This window comes from Microtus oregoni, unplaced genomic scaffold (genome assembly GCF_018167655.1).
Source record: "Microtus oregoni isolate MIOR12 unplaced genomic scaffold, Mior012 000000F_ref0000247, whole genome shotgun sequence".
Classification (NCBI taxonomy): Eukaryota; Metazoa; Chordata; class Mammalia; order Rodentia; family Cricetidae; genus Microtus; species Microtus oregoni.
The window spans coordinates 88,521,784-88,539,639 of NW_024543059.1; the positions used below are offsets into that span (position 1 = coordinate 88,521,784).

The window sequence follows — 17,856 nt, forward strand, 5'->3', positions numbered from 1 at the left end:
ATGAGTCTGACAATATGAACAATCTGTTGCCTTTAATGGATCAAGGATGATTAGATCTGTCTTTGATTTAGAAGAGGATGCACTTGTTCAGGATGCTGTGTGTGAAAGGGGGTTCATGCAGTGAAGCAGCCCTTGATAAATGGTACAGGAGATGACACAGCATGGCCTAGAATGCAGATCAAATACCAACACAGGGTCTGCAGCTGGCAGGCAGAGGGCAGAACCAGGCAATATGCTAAGACATCATGTGTGGTTTTCAGGCAAATGTGTTAATGTGTTCAAGAGATACTTTATCAAAATGCTGCCTGTTGTTTCCTCCAACAGCTGAGAAACAGGGAAAGGCTGAAATGGGATAGACCTTGAAGGTGCAGCAGTGATGCAGTAAGCAGGAGTTGCAAAAAGAGGAGATGGTGCAGGATACAAGATGGGTCGTAGACCGTGAATTAGGAAATGAAGCAGGTTCGAGGGCCCGCTTAGGGGTTAGTTATATATTAACTACATGAGACATGATAATGTGGAAACAGGAGTGTATTCAGGCATAGAGCTTTCCAGAATCATTTTCTGTTAGTAAAATGCACCAAGCACAGGCTGATATTTCTATATTTAAGAGAACAATGCCAACTCCATGGGATTCCCTTTAAACAATAGATTCAATGGGAGGTACTTGGATTAGTAAACCAATCATAACTTTGATGTCTGTTTTATGGCGTCCAGATGTGATGAGCTAAATCCACTTAAAAACCTGAGAGAGCTTAATTTTAAACAAACAAACAAACAAAAAAAAAACAGAGTTTAACAGAGTTTTACTCTTTGTTGGTGGCATGCCATAGAGAGATTTCCTGATTCAACACCAGCAACAAAAAAAAGCTGCGTCATTTTAAAGCGTGGCTTCCTGGGGCTGTGCTACCAACATAAACTCTTTAAAACATTTCAATGGCTTTTATGGGACTGGATTTTATGTTCCTGTTTGGGATCGAAAGGAGAGTGTTCTGAGACCGTGTCAATGGCTCAGCGATCCCCACCTGCACCTGGGCCGATGGCAAAATCAGGCTTAGGCAGGCAGAAGAGCATGACAAATTCCTGCCGCCATACAGAAACATGTTTTCAGACTGCGCAGTACTCTGCATGTCAGATTTGGCTGTAACTTGGATAAAGAGTTTCTGTGCCACACACTCAGTCTCAAAGTTAAAGTGCTAGATGCGGCTCCTACCTGGCAGCCCCAAAGCTAGTAAAAAATGGTACAGCCTCCATTTTAAAATTAAAAAAAAGTAAAGCCAACATCCAAAACAGCCCTTCGCCCTGCAGCTCAGAGGCACAACTGATTCAGTCACAAATGGCTCCTCCATGTTGGACTGGGCGGGCAAGCCTACAGTACCTGTTTCTTACCTAAAAATGTCACAGCTTAGATTCTTAAGCACTTAATGATTTAAAGGCACAAAACAAAATGCTCCTAAATAGTACGAAAATTACAAATTCACAATAAAACAAATTTCAAACATAAAAGACCTTTATAAATCACAATGTTGGATAAATGTACATAGGCTTAAAAAAAGGATAAAGTCTTGAAAAAAAAAATAAAATGATAAAATAAAAATAAGCCACATAAGAATAAAAAATTCACAAAGAGTCTATATTATGTACAATGTGTTTTCTTTAAAATTTTTAACTATAAAGGAACTAAATACAGAGAGACATTTCATTATATGGGCTGCCAAATAAAACCAAAACAAATATCATGAGGGTATGACTTCAAAATTTGGGTCTAAGAATATGATACTTTGGAAAGAGTCTTCTTTTGTTTTCACAGAAGATGAAACTCTATAAATTACTTCTATCCCAATTGGGATAGAAGGGCATGGGATAGACCATGCCCTCCTAAAAGATTGCTGTAAACACCCTCAAAAAATTACTTCACTCAACTGCCAACTGAGATAAACCTGACACACAGGTTACACCATAAAAGACCCAAATAACAGCGCCCCCATTCAACAAAAAACAGTTTAAAAAAAACTGTGCCCATATTCCCAAATATTGTTTATAAATGTTCTTTTACATTTAAAGGAAGATATGATATAACACCAGCTACTTCAAAAAAAAGATAAACATCAAAAAAGATCCTTATGGAGCTAAATAGTCATTTGGACAAAAAGCTGTTCTTGCCTGGAGTGTTACATAAACTAGACACAAAAAACCCACAGAGAGAGGACTACTAAACTTGCCTAAAGATGAGATGGTTTTTCGGGGTTCCTGACTCATAAAAGAGTCTGTGAGACATTCTACAGGACACAACAAAAAATGAATAAACTGTCTTTAAAATTTCCCGCTTCATAAAAATGTCTACTGGATACTATGGGCCTAAAGGCTAAAGATGGATGCTCCAACGGTACAAAAAAACTTTGGGTGACTGTCCAGGCAGCAAGATGTCTCTGTCATTTCTAGAATTTGGACTTCTTGTTTGCTTAGATAATATTATATCTTTCTAGAGTCTTTAATGGAGTTAAAAAATGGTTAATTATAGTTATAGTTTTCCTTAGTTATAATAAAAGATAAAATAGATATAAATATTGTAACTATAATTTTTACTTAATAACTGTTTTGTTATATGTAATTTTGCTATGTTAAAGTTAAAGCCTTCCTTTTTTTTGTTTAAACAAAAAAAGAAAAAATGATGGAGGAAGGTCATTCGTTAAAAAAATAAAGAAACTGCTTGGCCCTCATAGGTTAAAACATAGGAGGGTGGAGTAAACAGAACAGAATGCTGGGAGGAAGAGGAAGTGAGGTAAGATGCCTCAGACAGACGCCATGCTCCCCTCTCCCGGGCAGATGTGAAGAAACTCTGACCCAGGATGGACATAGGCTAGAATCTTCCCGGTAAGCACACCTTGGGGTGCTACACACATTAATAGAAATGGGCCAACCAGTGTTTAAAGGAATACAATTTGTGTGTTGTTATTTCGGGGTATAAACTAGCCAGGCAGCTGGGAGCAGGGTGGCAAGAACACAGCCCGCAGCTCCTACTACAGTTTTATTTGCATTTTATGATCATTTAGAATCATTGAATGTGACCGAATAAAAGATACTGTAAGCAGAAGCTGTGTACAAAGGCAGCAGTGTAGACAAATACTGTTGCAGATGTGGAGATGGATAGAGGCCCAGGAGGTTGAGTATCCCGCACTGCTTCTCTTGTCTCTGTCATCTTGAGAAACTCACCTGTGCCAGACTTGAATGTAATATCCAGATCCACTATCAGGCCACAACTCAAAGATATGCACGGTGCCTATATTACCTCATGCATATTAAGATTCATAGAAAGAGCTGGAGTCTGTTGGAAGTGGTCTTGAGAACACAAAGAAAGAGACCACCACTCCCACTAAAGCATCTTAACAATGCAACTTATAATCAGGAAAGTAGATGCTCACAGAAGTGGAAGAGCAAGCATACCTGGAGAGTAAGCTGTAGTTTTTATCCCTGTTAACACTATTATCCATGACCAAAGGAAAGAAAGTGGTTGTTCGGATGAACTGAGGTCCAGCTTCACAGTGTATGCACAGTTAGCTAGTTTGGAAAAGAATTATGAACAGTGAAGAAGGCAGAGAGAAGAGGAGGTCACTGGATGTATAGATATTCCATTTTCTTTTTTAAAAAAGGAAAGGAAATTGGTTCCATCTGTCTGGAAGAACATGTCTAACACTTGAAGAGAAGTGGGCCTTTAGAATGGGACATTGGGAATGGAGGAAGAAAGTTTAAAGGGCTCAGGAGTATTCAGGGTTGAAGGAAAAACAGCATTTATTTTATAGTATTTGACAAGAAAAAATGATCATTTAATATTTCTTACAGGATTGGTTATTATTGACTCATAGGGGTATCCAAGGAGATATGAGGAATAGATATCTGACTTTTTTGCCTCATTGTACCCTAGGGACAATGGAACTGATTTCCATGATCAAGGTACAGGCAATGTTAGCCTAGAAGCAGAGGGCGGAATGGACTGGGAAAGAATCCTTGCAGTAGCCGGGCAGTGGTGGCACACGCCTTTAATCCCAGCACTCGGGAGGCAGAGACAGGCGGATCTCTGTGAGTTCGAGTTCAGCCTGGTCTACAAAGGGAGTTCCAGGACAGGCTCCAAAGCTACAGAGAAACCCTGTCTCAAAAAAAAAAAAAAAAAAAGGAATCCTTGCAGTAATAGAGATGAACAGACAGTAGGTGAGATGCTGTGGTAAAGTGTAGTAGTGATCTGTGCTTAAGACACAGATACGGCCGGGGTGACAGCAGAGCTCCTAGGCCTGTCCCTGCCCTGTAGTGAGAATGAAGCAGTTCAAGACCAAAGATCTCCTCGGAGAGTCTAGGTCGTCCCAGGCCTCCTTTCCCACCCCTGCAGAGATGTGGCTCTTCCTTTGTGTATGTTTCCACTGAGGCTGCCAAGACCCTTGTGAGCCCTGCTGCTAAAGGTCAGCTTCCATGGTAGCCTGAGGAGTAGCTAGGTAGGCTTTCAGTTTTGGGGAGTCCTAGCAGTAATCACTAGCTCTGGCTGACTCCTTTCACCCTGGGCTCTGAAAGGACAGGAAAGCACTGCTGAGTCTCCTCAGTGAGCACAGGGTGAGCTCTAACAGGACAGGAGGACAGCACTGCTAGGTCTCCTCAGTGAGCACAGGGTGAGCTCTAACAGGACAGGAGGACAGCACTGCTGAGTCTCCTCAGTGAGCACAGGGTGAGCTCTAACAGGACAGGAGGACAGCACTGCTAGGTCTCCTCAGTGAGCACAGGGTGGGCTCTGACAGGATCATCAGTCACCACAGCACACAGCCCTCAGAATCCAGCTGAATTCCACTAGATCATATCCATTGATCTTCCGAAAAGATTGCCACATCCAGAAGAAATCTTTAACACTCTTACAAAAATAAAGGAAATAATACATTCTTAACTCTCCCACAGAGAATACCATCAGATTATTTCATTGGTATGTGATTTACTATGAAGATATATATTTGGGGTTCCTCAAAGCATTCATTATTAAGGGAACATATTCCAGTAACTATCAAATGAATTTAATGCACTACAGTCTCCACTTTTTGCCTATACAATAGTCTGCCCCATACACTCATTTCACTGTCTGTATGTTTCGCTAGTCATTGTACAAATTTCAAATCCATCATTCTTCTCCTACATCACTGCACCCAATTCCCACCACTTTGTCTCAGCCAGCAACACCAGAGACACTATGTCCCTGGACACACTTGCTGTGCTGAGCAGGAAATCAGGTAGATGAACTTCAATCTCCTTCCCATCCTCCAATCCCAGTTCCCAGTCTTATTCTCAGCTTTAGAGCAGGCCACCTGTTCTGGACTTTCCTTTTTTCTGTCCCCATTCCTGGGAGAGTAAACAAATCCTCATTCTCAGCCTTCTCTTCATCCCATCCCTTTGTCTTGGTCACCTTCACTGGAGACAGTCTGTCACTGCAGCCCTTCTGGCCATGCTGACCATGGAAGCAAATAGGCAATCTTCCCTCTCCTTCTGTCCTCCATTTTCAAACACTCGGTCTCATCCCTAACCCTGTACCAGACCACGTGCTGGATAGGGACTTGATTTCACCCTCTTTCTCCAACTCCCTGGGGACTTTAGAGATCCAGATGGCTGACCAAACTTTTCTCCCTCCTTATGTATCTGTTGAGACACTTGCCAGTCTAGCTCATCCTACTCTTTCCTGCAATCTCCCAATACTAGAAACACTGCCCACCTGAAACCACTAGTGGCCATACCTGGGAGAGACTTAGAGCACTCTCTATAAGCTACCACAGCCACTGCACCCCTCCAAAAATTCTGAGAGAGCAACACAAACTAAGGAAGGAAAAACCTACCCAAAAGACAGGCAAGACCAGATATCAACTACTGGAAGTGAAATCCTTCTAAGCCCAGATGTCTGGATGTCAGCATGAGGACAGAATCAAAACAGCCCCAACAGTGTGTCTCCATTAGAGTTCATCAGTAGGACTTCAGTAGTTCCTGAGCAAGGCAAACAGCTGACACACAGAACAAGGACTTCAAAATAGCTATTATGAAAATGGTCAAGGACCTTAGGAGGACATGAATGAATGTGTTAATGGAAATCTTTGGAACACAAACAATGGATCTGAATGAAGAAGACAGGTCAAGGCTACACGTGAAAAAAAGAATCAATGAAGACAAGTGGAACCAAGGGAGAACTGGAAAAAGACTGGAGCAAGAACCCTAGACGTAAGATTTCCTGACAGAATATAAGAGATGGAAGCAAAAATCTCAGATATTGAAGACAAGATAGAAGAAAATGGATTTCCCAGTCAATAACAGTGTTAAATCTAATAAAATTTCAAGCACAAAGCACCATAAAAATTGGGATATAATGTAAAGGACAAATCCATGATTAAGGGGAATAGAAGGAGAAGAAAGCAAGGTCAAAGAAACAGGAACTGTTTCCAATAAAATCATAGAAGAAAACTTCCCTAACCGAAAGATTGAGCTTCCTATTAAGGTAAAAGAAGCATACAGAACTCCAAATAGACTAGATCATTGAACAAATCATACTTGGCACAATATAATCACAACAATAAAACAAAGAATGTTCACGGGTATAATAAAAACATCAAGTAACATATAATGGCAGGAATTATTAGAATAAAATGATGACTGACATACTAATACTGACTATCATTATGACTAGGGTGAGCAAGGCACCATATAGGACTCGGTCAAGATTTCATCTACATGATGTAGCCAATGAAGTGTATTCCAGACAATTGATAAGCTGTCACAAAGAACCATACTCCTATTGACCAGGACAGGACCATCAGCCTCTGCAGAGGAGAGCGCTCAATTGGGATGGTTGGTGTAGATCAAGGCCACGATACAGAAACTCATCATCTACCACAAGGAGATGCACATTGGACACAAATTCACTACACCTGACTGATCTCAAGATTAGACCCCTGAAAAGCATGTCAGCTGGCTTGCCCCTGGTGACCCAGGAAGATGCTCCCTATATGTATGGTTGACAGAAGACTGCAGGCAGTTCACTCAACAAGGCTGCACACAATACGACTGGCCGTCATCTGCAGCTCCTTGGCAATCAGGTTTCCTTCTAAACTAAAGCCTGATGATGGCCCTGGGCTCAAAGATGTTCCGAGTTTGTTGACTTTTTCTGGGCAGTGATGTTTCCCAGTTCTTTTAAGCACTGTTTACCCATTTCCAGTACAAACACCTATCTTGCTGTTTACTCAAAGTCAAGGAATTCCCCATGGGGACATCTGTCTGAATAATCATTGGATGGGACAACAGCACCTTGGGGCATGAAAGATGAAGGCTTGAACATAAGCAGATGTTACCAGATCAATCCAAGCCTCGGTCAAGCAGAAAGAGGAAGAGGCTCCTGAAAACATGTGGCTTCTCTTCTCTGCAGCCACATTGAGCACCTTAGGACGAGAGCAGATTCCTCAGGCAGCACTCACCTGCTGCAGCTTGGAGCAAGCTGGAACCCATGAGGAAGACAGGGTCGTCTTGTCGGGGTACCCATGCACCATTTGCTCCTAACCTCCTCTTCAGGGGAATTTTGCTCCTCTCCTTCTTGGTTGTGGACCCTGTCACCACCCACACATTCATCCCTTACTTTTCTGCACTCGGAATGGAAATTCCTCTGGATAAATCACCTCTTCCCCATCCAGACGCAAGCCCTTTCTTCTGCCCTCTCTCACTGCTTTAATCCCTTGACATGTCCCACTTGCCCCACTCCTCCTTCCCCCTCCTCTTCCTGTGCCTCCTTACCACCTAAGAGGAAAGCGTGCAAGCACTTCTTTACATGTGCTCATTGATTCTGTTGATGGAAGTGAGGGGAGAAGGAGATGGGGACCCAGAGTCATCTGGGACACTTAACTTTTCTCATGTGGACTCGGAGCGGGATGGATGCCTTGTCATCGCTCAGGATGATGTGACAGGATTCTTTGTCCAGCTACTTCTTCTGGGGACAAATGAAGTTCACCCTTGCACCCAATAGGAGAGGGGGGTACAGAGCTCATGCCCTGGTGGCTGGAGCTGTCTATCAGGTAGAGGTTTGGGGCACACCTCCTTTCATGTTGTGGCCTGGCTTGCTCCAGAAGCTGTTATGCCCCAACCAGGCCGAACACAGACCCGGGGTTTAGGAACCCCTGGTCAGGGCCGCATCGTCAGCCCTTGAAAAGAGAGAAACAAAGGACTGTTTTAGTGACATTGACATAGAAAGACTTAGCAAAAAGCTGATCTGAGGAACCAGAGTTCTCCACAGACTTCTTCCCTTCCTAAACTGTTATCCCTTTGAAAGTCTTTTTTTTCCTCCAGTTTCCCTACATCCGCAAGCCCTGCCAGCAACCTCTGCTGTCTGCTTCTGTCACAACAATGCTAGACTCTTCATGAATAGGATTCAGTGTGAAAGCTCCTTTTGGGGTTCCAGACACCTTAATGTTTGGGTCCTATAAATGGCTGAAGCCAGCCCATGGCAAAGTGCCTTCAAAAAATCAGCTAAAATCACATGTGATTAACTGGCCCCAGCCACTCCATTTCCTTACAACTGCGTTTTCCATTCTTTGTTATTACTCACCTGGATGTTGTATCTGTTGTCCTTGGCATGCAGAGGCAGCAGAAAAACCTTTGAAAAAGGTTTCTATTGGCCTTCACCTTAGCCTCCTCAGAAGTCCTCTCAGATGTTAAGTTTGCAGCATTTTCGGCGGTCTCGGGTGTCTCTAATGCCTTCATATCAGCACCCTGTGGGGCAGAATTAGCAGGTCAGTTAAGATCTGATGTATAAATCAGGGGAGCTGGACTTAGAGAAGCCCTTGCTAGTTTTGTCATTTACCTCCTGGCCTTTGTTTACCTCGGGTTCTATCAGGAATGTTGGCAGGGCCAGCTCACTCCATCTTCTCCTCAACGGAAACCGAGGGAGGGTGAGAAGATGGGAAAGCCTCCTGGAGTAGCAGACCTGTGGATGATATTGGCTTTTCCACCTGTAGATATGATGTTTCTGATAAAATAAGTCGTTTTTGGCTAAGGTCTCATTAAATCTATTTGGCACAGTTGTGTCGAAATTCTCTTCGGCCATTATGTGAGTCATTGAGCAGGTTGCATTTACAAGACTTGAAATGGAGTACTCCGAAGCTGATTTCCGGAAAGCTTGTAAACTGTCATCAGTGAAATTGACACAAAATACTTTATCTGCTATGTCCTCCATCTTTTCTGGTGGGGAATGGCTCTGCAACAAGATGCTAGAAATAAAAAAAAGCAACATCAGCACTAGGAGACAAAGTGATAACTATCAGTTTGTACGTCAAAAAATCAAAAGTCTCACAAGCATCTTAATGATGCATCTTAGTGGTCAAAATGCAAAAAACAAACAAACAAAGCACAACATTCCAACCTCAAAACTGTTATGAGAAAGAGTAAAAAAGAACAGAGCTAGAGATAACTTGGCAGTTGAAACAAAGAACTGGTCCTTTGAAAGGATGAACAAATCTGACAACCCTTGACATGAACCCCCAATCGAAGGCACATTTTGTTGAAATGTGAGACAGGAAAGAGATGAGTAAGATCCATGGGAACTCTAGGAGCTAAGACAAAACCTTGTACTCCAAAGTGTTGGCAATCCTCAAAGAAAGAGAATGCTAAATTCATGGACCAGACACAAACAGAGATATAAGACGTTACCGAATATGCACCACCAGCTGCCTTCCCACTGCTGCACCTGGGTATGATGATGAATTGAGGAGCTCATGAAATGTGCTAAGATCCATATGAGTACAAGATTGAAAGAGAATAAGTCTCTTAGTATAAGGACAGCCCAGGACCAAAGATTGCATAAAGGAACATACCTGCTGTCTTTAAAAACAATGGAGATCAATGATCCTCAAGCTGCATCACCAGAGACAAAAAAGATTGTTCAAAACATTCTAAGATGGCAAAAGTACCCTGATGCCAAAACAATGAATGCACACATACACACACATGCACATTTGAGGGTGCAAACACACAAACACAGATGCACAGACACACAGACACACACACTACTATCCACACTCACAAAATGTATAATGTAATGTTCTTGATGTCCATCATCTGAAATAAGATTCCCTGTTCAACACTGTTTAAGAACACATAAGAGATACCTCATGTTCTCAGGGCTTCAGCAAGGAGTACTAGGGGTTAGTCCACACAAAAACGGATCATCAGTTAACAGACAAGTATAGCGGGAAGAACCCAAGCTCTTCCATAAGAATGAAATGTTGTAGTTTTCTGAAATACACATGGACACAGCATTGGATGTACTGTGCAAGCTCCAGAGATATCCTGAGCCTAACTAGAGCCGTGGATGTGTTTGTGGATTCTTAAAAGGGGAGTGCAGTAAACACATGCCAGTGGCTTTTGTAATATAACCCAGCCACAGCAGATGAAAATGATTTTTGCTCACTATTTGTATGGATATATGTCTCAAGGCATATTTTCTACTTTTCATAGATAAGGTTTGAAATAAAACAATAAGCCCCCAAAGGTACCCCATGGCCAAATAAAATTATAGAGAAGGGACCAAATTTAGAAAAAAAATCAAATGGGCACAAGCAGAAATCAATGTCTCAGACACCAGCAGTGACTCTGTGACTTCAGAGATTGCACAGAACATAAAACTCATGGCAACAGAGAGGAAAACTCCCAGTGTCAAGGTCTGTGAGTCTGGAATATCCCAAGTGTATCAGGACCAAATGCTAGATACAAATGCTCTCTATCCAACATGACTTTCTCTGCAGCTTCAGGATGAAGCCCAGGCCACTGAATGTCCTTTAGGAACAAATTCATATCATTTCTCACAAAGGACAATTTATGTAATTGCCGAGGTTGGACCAGTAGCAACAAGGAGTAACCCAAGGAAGTTTCTCTGGCTAATAACAGGGACTGCATCATTTATACCATGGCAGTTAACATTTCTTTAACAGACTGCAACTTAAGTGGCATAAGGTCTCCCATGTCTCATGCCCTCTGAGTATAGGGGAGGCATGGCAGATGGAGGAACCGGGAAGTTGGCCTGGAGAAGATGAGGCTGAAGCAGCTGGTTCATGGCTTTGGCAGGCCCTTGTTGCATCCAGTCACCTAATTCCTCTTGCTGCTCTCCAGTGCTTTAAGGTTTTCTGTCTTCCCAAACCATACTACAGACTAAGCATTCAGGCACATATGGAAGTGTGAGGCCTTTCACATCAAACCTTGAGGATGTATTCACCCAGTCTTGGGTTAGCACCATAGTCAGAAAAGGACAGAATCAGAAACTCTGAGTTGACCTAGACTAGGGACTTGGGTCTGGACTAGTGAAGGTCAGAAGTGCTTCAGTGGCTTTTTCACAGTGCCTATAAGTTCTCTCAGAACTCTCTAGGATAGACATCATGACCTCTCCACTCCAGATATTCAATTTTTTTCTTACCCTTAAATGGATGGACTCTAAAAGATGGTAGGCCTCATTGAACATAGCATTGTGGTGGGTTGTCCATAATTGAGATCACATGGTTTGTTTTGTGGTGGATGGGACATGGCTATTCAACAAGGCCATTGAGAAAATAGGTGACATTTGGAGCTCAACAAAGCTTGGAGGATGTAATCAAACTGGGGTATATTCACAGTGCACACCATTGTGAAGCTTACTTTCTGCAATTATCTCCTACTAATATTTTAAAAATGTCAACGAATCATGCTTATTTAAGAGAAAAAAATTAAAGGTGGTTTTAAACAAGAAACTAATTTGAAAGAACAAATTAATTCAAACACCATTCAAAAGATATAGATAAAAATCAACAATTCAGGAAAGAAACACAAACCCTTTTGGTCAAATCAGATCAACATGTCTGTTTCCAAGTGATCAAAAATAACCACGTGAACTTGATGCAAATTCTGAGTCCAAATTCCCTAAAGCTAACAAGGCAACACATTCTCTGCAATGTAAGGCAAGACTCAGACTGGCCAATGCCTTCAATGGGCAGGGTCTGCAGGACCTAACAATGTGTCCAGTGAGGTCATTGCAATCGCGCAATCATGCTCTTCAGAACAAAAAGAATTTTTTTCCTTGTGTCTCCCAAAACTGCATTTCTTTCTTCCTGACAGTGGCCCAATCCTTGAAAAGAAGCAACATCAGTTCCATAAGTCCTACACTCACACTCTGGCTCACAATGCACAGGAAAGGCATGAATGGAGACCTGGGAATGTGAATCTCAAGCATGCTTGCATGGCTGCTCCGAGTTCCATTTCCTGTAATGACTCAATTTCTCCTTCTGGGCTCTACTACCTGGCTCTTTCACAACTTCCCCAGATAGCACCCCCTATAGCGACCAGAAATTCAGAGATGATGAGCTAGTGTTAGACCTCTACCATTAGAACTTTTAGGAGAACATTTTGACTCTAAAGCAAACAGCAGTAACACCAAGAATGCACTCAGTGAGCTTTCTGCTGACCTGAGTAAGAGATGTGTTATTCACTGGAGAGCGAACACATGGGCTTTGTCAATATTGCTTTCACCTAGACCCTCAAATTCTCCAGTGACTCTGGCTGCTGCAGACCTCCTGGTTTCTATACTCGTGATAGTCAGTCCCTTTTTATTAAACTCCCAATTATGGGAATCGTAGGCATGGTAGCCTGTCCTGGACACTGTGATGCCATTAGAAAACGTGTTGTCTCTCAAGATTTCCAGCCATATTTTGTCTCACGTGTGGCATGGTGGCAGGTGAAAAGTCTTACAATGATAAGGGAATTGATCAGACCAGGGAAATGCTGTGGGAAGTAACAAAGCTGGTGAGTTGTTGAATGCTTTAATTTAATTTTATCGTTAATATGTACTGACAACAGCTTTAAGGTTTCGAAATAAACCAGTGTACAAAATGGCAAAGGTAAATACATAGATAGTAGAAAATAGTTGGTAATAAAAAGAGAAAAGTTGGGGTAAATGTAGAAAGTAAAGAAAAACAAGAAAAGAAAGAAAAAAATAAAAATCTGCGCTGTGGTACCAGAGCTCTCCATAAGATTCTTTCTCCCTAAACTGCTGTCTCTTTTACAAAGACTCCTCCTTCCTGTCTCCCTGCACCCCAGACCCTGCCCACACACTCTGTTGTCTGCTTCGGTCTCAACCACCCCAGTCTCTTCATGAGCAGAAATCAGTGTGAAAGCTCCTTCTCGGTTGCCAGATACCTTAACGTTCATATCCTACAGATGGCTGACGCCTGCCTGTGGCAAAGTGCCTTGCAAAGAGCATATCAAATACAAATGCTAATTTTGTCGTCCAAGTACATCATTTTCTTGGAACTCCATTTCCCAGTCCTTGTTTTCCCTTACCTGGATGTTGTACATTCCTGGCTTCGGGTAGGAGGGCAGCAAGAAATCCTTTCAAACAGCTTCTTGATTTTACCTCTCACGCCCTTACAGCCCCTTCTGGTGTGCTTGTTGGCAGCTATGGGTGCTTTCTGGAGCTGCTCTTCTGGAGATTTTGGTGGTAACGCCCTCCTCATAATGTCTTCGACTATATCATAGTCGTTTTCGTGCTGGGAAGGGAATGGGGGGGCACAGCATCAAGGAAATCCCATGTGTTCAGGCTGGTGATGTCGGAACTGGTGGTGTTGTTCTGTGTGATGTCAGGGACATCTCCTTCAAGATCTTTTTGTTCACTGATGTCTTCCACGAACTCGAACACATCGACATTTGTGTTAGTATAAGTCATGTCCTCCATCTTAGCTGACTCAGATGATTTTTTTGCAGCATTTTCTGCCTTCATATCAGCACCCTGTGGGGCAGAATTAGCAGGTCAGTTAAGATCTGATGTATAAATCAGGGGAGCTGGACTTAGAGAAGCCCTTGCTAGTTTTGTCATTTACCTCCTGGCCTTTGTTTACCTCGGGTTCTGTCAGGAATGTTGGCAGGGCCAGCTCACTCCATCTTCTCCTCAACGGAAACCGAGGGAGGGTGAGACGATGGGAAAGCCTCCTGGAGTAGCAGACCTGTGGATGATATTGGCTTTTCCACCTGTAGATATGATGTTTCTAATAAAATAAGTCGTTTTTGGCTAAGGTCTCATTAAATCTATTTGGCACAGTTGTGTCGAAATTCTCTTCGGCTATTATGTGAGTCAATGAGCAGGTTGCATTTACAAGACTTGAAATGGAGTACTCCGAAGCTGATTTCCGGAAAGCTTGTAAACTGTCATCAGTGAAATTGACACAAAATACTTTATCTGCTATGTCCTCCATCTTTTCTGGTGGGGAATGGCTCTGCAACAAGATGCTAGAAATAAAAAAAAAGCAACATCAGCACTAGGAGACAAAGTGATAACTATCAGTTTGTACGTCAAAAAATCAAAAGTCTCACAAGCATCTTAATGATGCATCTTATTGGTCAAAGATGCAAAAAACAAACAAACAAAGCACAACATTCCAACCTCAAAACTGTTATGAGAAAGAGTAAAAAAGAACAGAGCTAGAGATAACTTGGCAGTTGAAACAAAGAGCTGGTCCTTTGATAGGATGAATAAATCTGACAACCCTTGACATGAACCTCCAAAGGAAGACACACATTATTGGAAAGAGATAATAAGATCCCATAGGAACTCTAGGAGCTGTGAGAAAATTTTGTGTTGAAAATTCTTAAAGAGATTGCTAAATTCACAAAGCCCCCACAAAAAGAAATACAAGAAGTAACCAATAATGGAACAGCAGCTGCCTTCCCACTGCTGCACCTGGGTATGGTGATGTATTTTCAGGAGCTCATGAAATGTGCTAAGATCCATATGAGTACAAGATTGAAAGAGAATAAATCTCTTAGTATAAGGACAGCCCAGGCCCAAAGATTGCATAAAGAAACATAACTGCTGTTTTTTAATACAATGGAGATCATGATCCTCAAAAGCTGCTTCACCCGAGGCAAAAAAGATCGTTCAAAACATTCTAAGATGGTAGAAGTTCCCTGATGCCATAACAATACACACACACACACACACACACACACACACACACACACAAATTCGCGTACATTTGTGGGTTTACATACTCACACACAAACACAAACCCCGACACAGACAAACTTACATGCATACTCTAATACACAGTCAAAATGTATAATATAATGTCCTTGTTGCCCATCATCTGAAATGAGTTTCCCTATTCAACACTGTTCAATAACACATTAGAGATACCTCATGTTCTCAGTATGTTCAGCAAAGAGTACAAGTGGTTAGTCTACACAAAAACTGATCATCAGTTAACAGACATTTAGCGGGAAGAGTCCATGTTCATCCACAACGAATGAAATGTTGTTTTCTGAAATACACATGTACACAGCTTCGAATGTACTGTGCAAGTTCCAGAGATGTTCCGAGGCTAAGTAGAGCCGTGGATGTGTTTGTGGATTCTTAAAAGGGGAGTGCAGTAAGCACATGCCAGGGGCTTTTGCGATATAACACAGCAGATGAAAATGATCCTTGCTCACTATATGTATGGATACATGTCTTGAGGCCTATTTTCTACTTTTCATAGATAAGGTTTGAAATAAAACAAGTCCCCAAAGAAATTATAGTACAACATGGCCAAACAAAATTATAGAAAAGGGAGCAAATTTAGAAAAAAAGTCAAATGGGCACAAGCAGAAATCAGTGTCTCAGACACCAGCAGTAACTCCGTGACTTCAAAGATTGCACAGAACATGAAACTCGTGGCAACAGAGAAGAAATCTCCCAATGTCAACGTCCGTGAGACTGGGAAATCCCAAGTGTATCAGGACCAATGCTAGATACAAATGTTCTCTATCTAACATGACTTTCTCTGCAGCTTCAGGATGAAGCCCAGGCCACTGAATGTCGCTTAGGAACAAATTCCTATCATTTCTCACAAAGGACAAGTTATGTAACTGCCGAGGTTGGACCAGTAACAGCAAGGAGTAACCCAAGGTAGTTTCTCTATCTAATAACAGGGACTGCATCATTTATACCATGGCAGTGCACATTTTCTTAACAGAAAGCAACTTAAGTGGCATAAGGACTTCCTTGTCTCATGCCCTCTGAGTACAGCGGAGGCATGGAAGATGCAGGAGATGGGGAAGTTGGCCTGGGGAAGATGTGGCTGAAGCAGCTGGTTCCATGGCTTTGGCAGGCCCTTGTTGCATCCAATCACCTAATACCTCTTGTAGCTCTAGTGCTTTATTGATTTATGACTTCCCAAACCAATCAGCACTCCATACTAGAGACCAAGCATTCAGGCACATGAGGAATTGTAAGGCCTTTCACATCAAACCTTGAGGACTTTTTTCAACTCTTAGCTAAGCCCCAAGTTAAAAGAATGACAGACTTAGGAACTGTGAGCTGACTTAGACTAGGGACTTGGGTCTGGACTACTGTGGTTGGAACTGCTTCAGTGGCTTTTTCACTGTGCCTGTAAGTTCTCTAAGAACTCACTAGGATAAACATCATCACCTTTTCACTCCTGATATTCAGTTTTTTTTTTCCTTAAATTCGTATGGATGGATCTAAATGGTGATAGACCTCATTGAACATAGCAGTGTGGTGCTTTGTCTTTAATTGAGATGGCATGGTTTTCTTTTGTGGTGGATGGGACATGGCTATTCAGGAAGGTCATTAAGAGAATAGGTGACATGTGGGGCTCAACAAAGCTTGGAGAATGTAATCATACTGGGGGTGTTGACAGTGCACACCATAGTGAGGCTTACTTTCTGAAATTATCTCCTAGTAGGGAATACTTAAAATCAGAAAAGAATATTTTAAAAATCTCAAAGTATCATGCTCATTTAAGATGCGAATTAAGCGTGGTTTAAAACAAGAAACTAATTTGAAAGCACAAATTAAATCAAACACCATTCAAAAGATATAGATAAAAACCTACAATTCAGGAAAGAATCACAAACTCTTTTGGTCTAATCAGATCAACATGTCTGTTTCCAAGTGATCAATAATAACCTTGTGAATGTGACCCAAATTCTGAATCTTAATTCCCTGAAGCCAAGAAGTGAACTCCTTCTCTGCAGTGTGAGGACAAGACTCAGACTGGCCAATGCCTTCAATGGGCGGGGACTGCAAGACCTCACAATGTATCCAGTGAGGTCATTGCAAGGAAGCACTCATGCTATTCAGAACCAAAGAATTTTTCCTCCTTCTATCTCCCAAAATGGCATTTCTTTCTCCCTGGCCGTGACCAAAGTTTTGAGAAGAAACATCAGTTCCATAAGTCCTACACTCACACTCTGGCTCACAGTGCACAGGAAAGGCAATAATAGAGACTTGAGAAGGTGGATCTCAAGCATGCTTGCATGGTTGTTCTCAGTTTCATTTCCTGTAATGACCCAATTTTTCCTTCTGGTTTCTACCACCCAGCTGTTTCACAACTTACCCAGATACCACCCCCTTGTTGAGACCAGGAATTCAGAGATATGTGATGGTGTTATAATCTCTATCTTGCAAACTTTAATGAGAACATTTTGAATATAAGGAGAATAGCAGTAACACCAAGAATAGACTCAGTGAGCTGCCTGCTGAACCGAGTTAGTGATGTGGTTATTCACTGGACAGTGAACACAAGGGCTTTGTTAATATTGCTTTCACCTAGACCCTCAAATTCTCTAGTGACTCTGACCTCTGCAGACCTGTTGTTTCTTTATTCATGAAACTCAGTCTTTTTTTTATTAAATCCCAGTTATGGGAATCATATGGTATCCCATCCTAAACACTGTGATACCATTAGGAAATGTGTTGTTCTTCAAGATGTCCAAACTCATATTTTATTTTATGAGTGGGATGGTGCCAGAGGATGAGTCTTACAATGATAAGGGAATTCATAAGGC

General features: G+C 42.0%; 1 protein-coding gene across 1 annotated transcript in view; it reads right to left on the minus strand.

Annotated features, from left to right (window-relative positions):
- LOC121446051 (alpha-amylase 1-like) overlaps window positions 1-17,856 on the minus strand; it is a 151,629-nt gene that overhangs the window by 53,418 nt on the left and 80,355 nt on the right. The window contains exon 3 of the mRNA XM_041648434.1: window positions 4,520-4,581. Within this exon, the coding sequence (XP_041504368.1) occupies window positions 4,520-4,581 (62 nt within the window). The remainder of the gene's footprint in view (window positions 1-4,519; window positions 4,582-17,856) is intronic.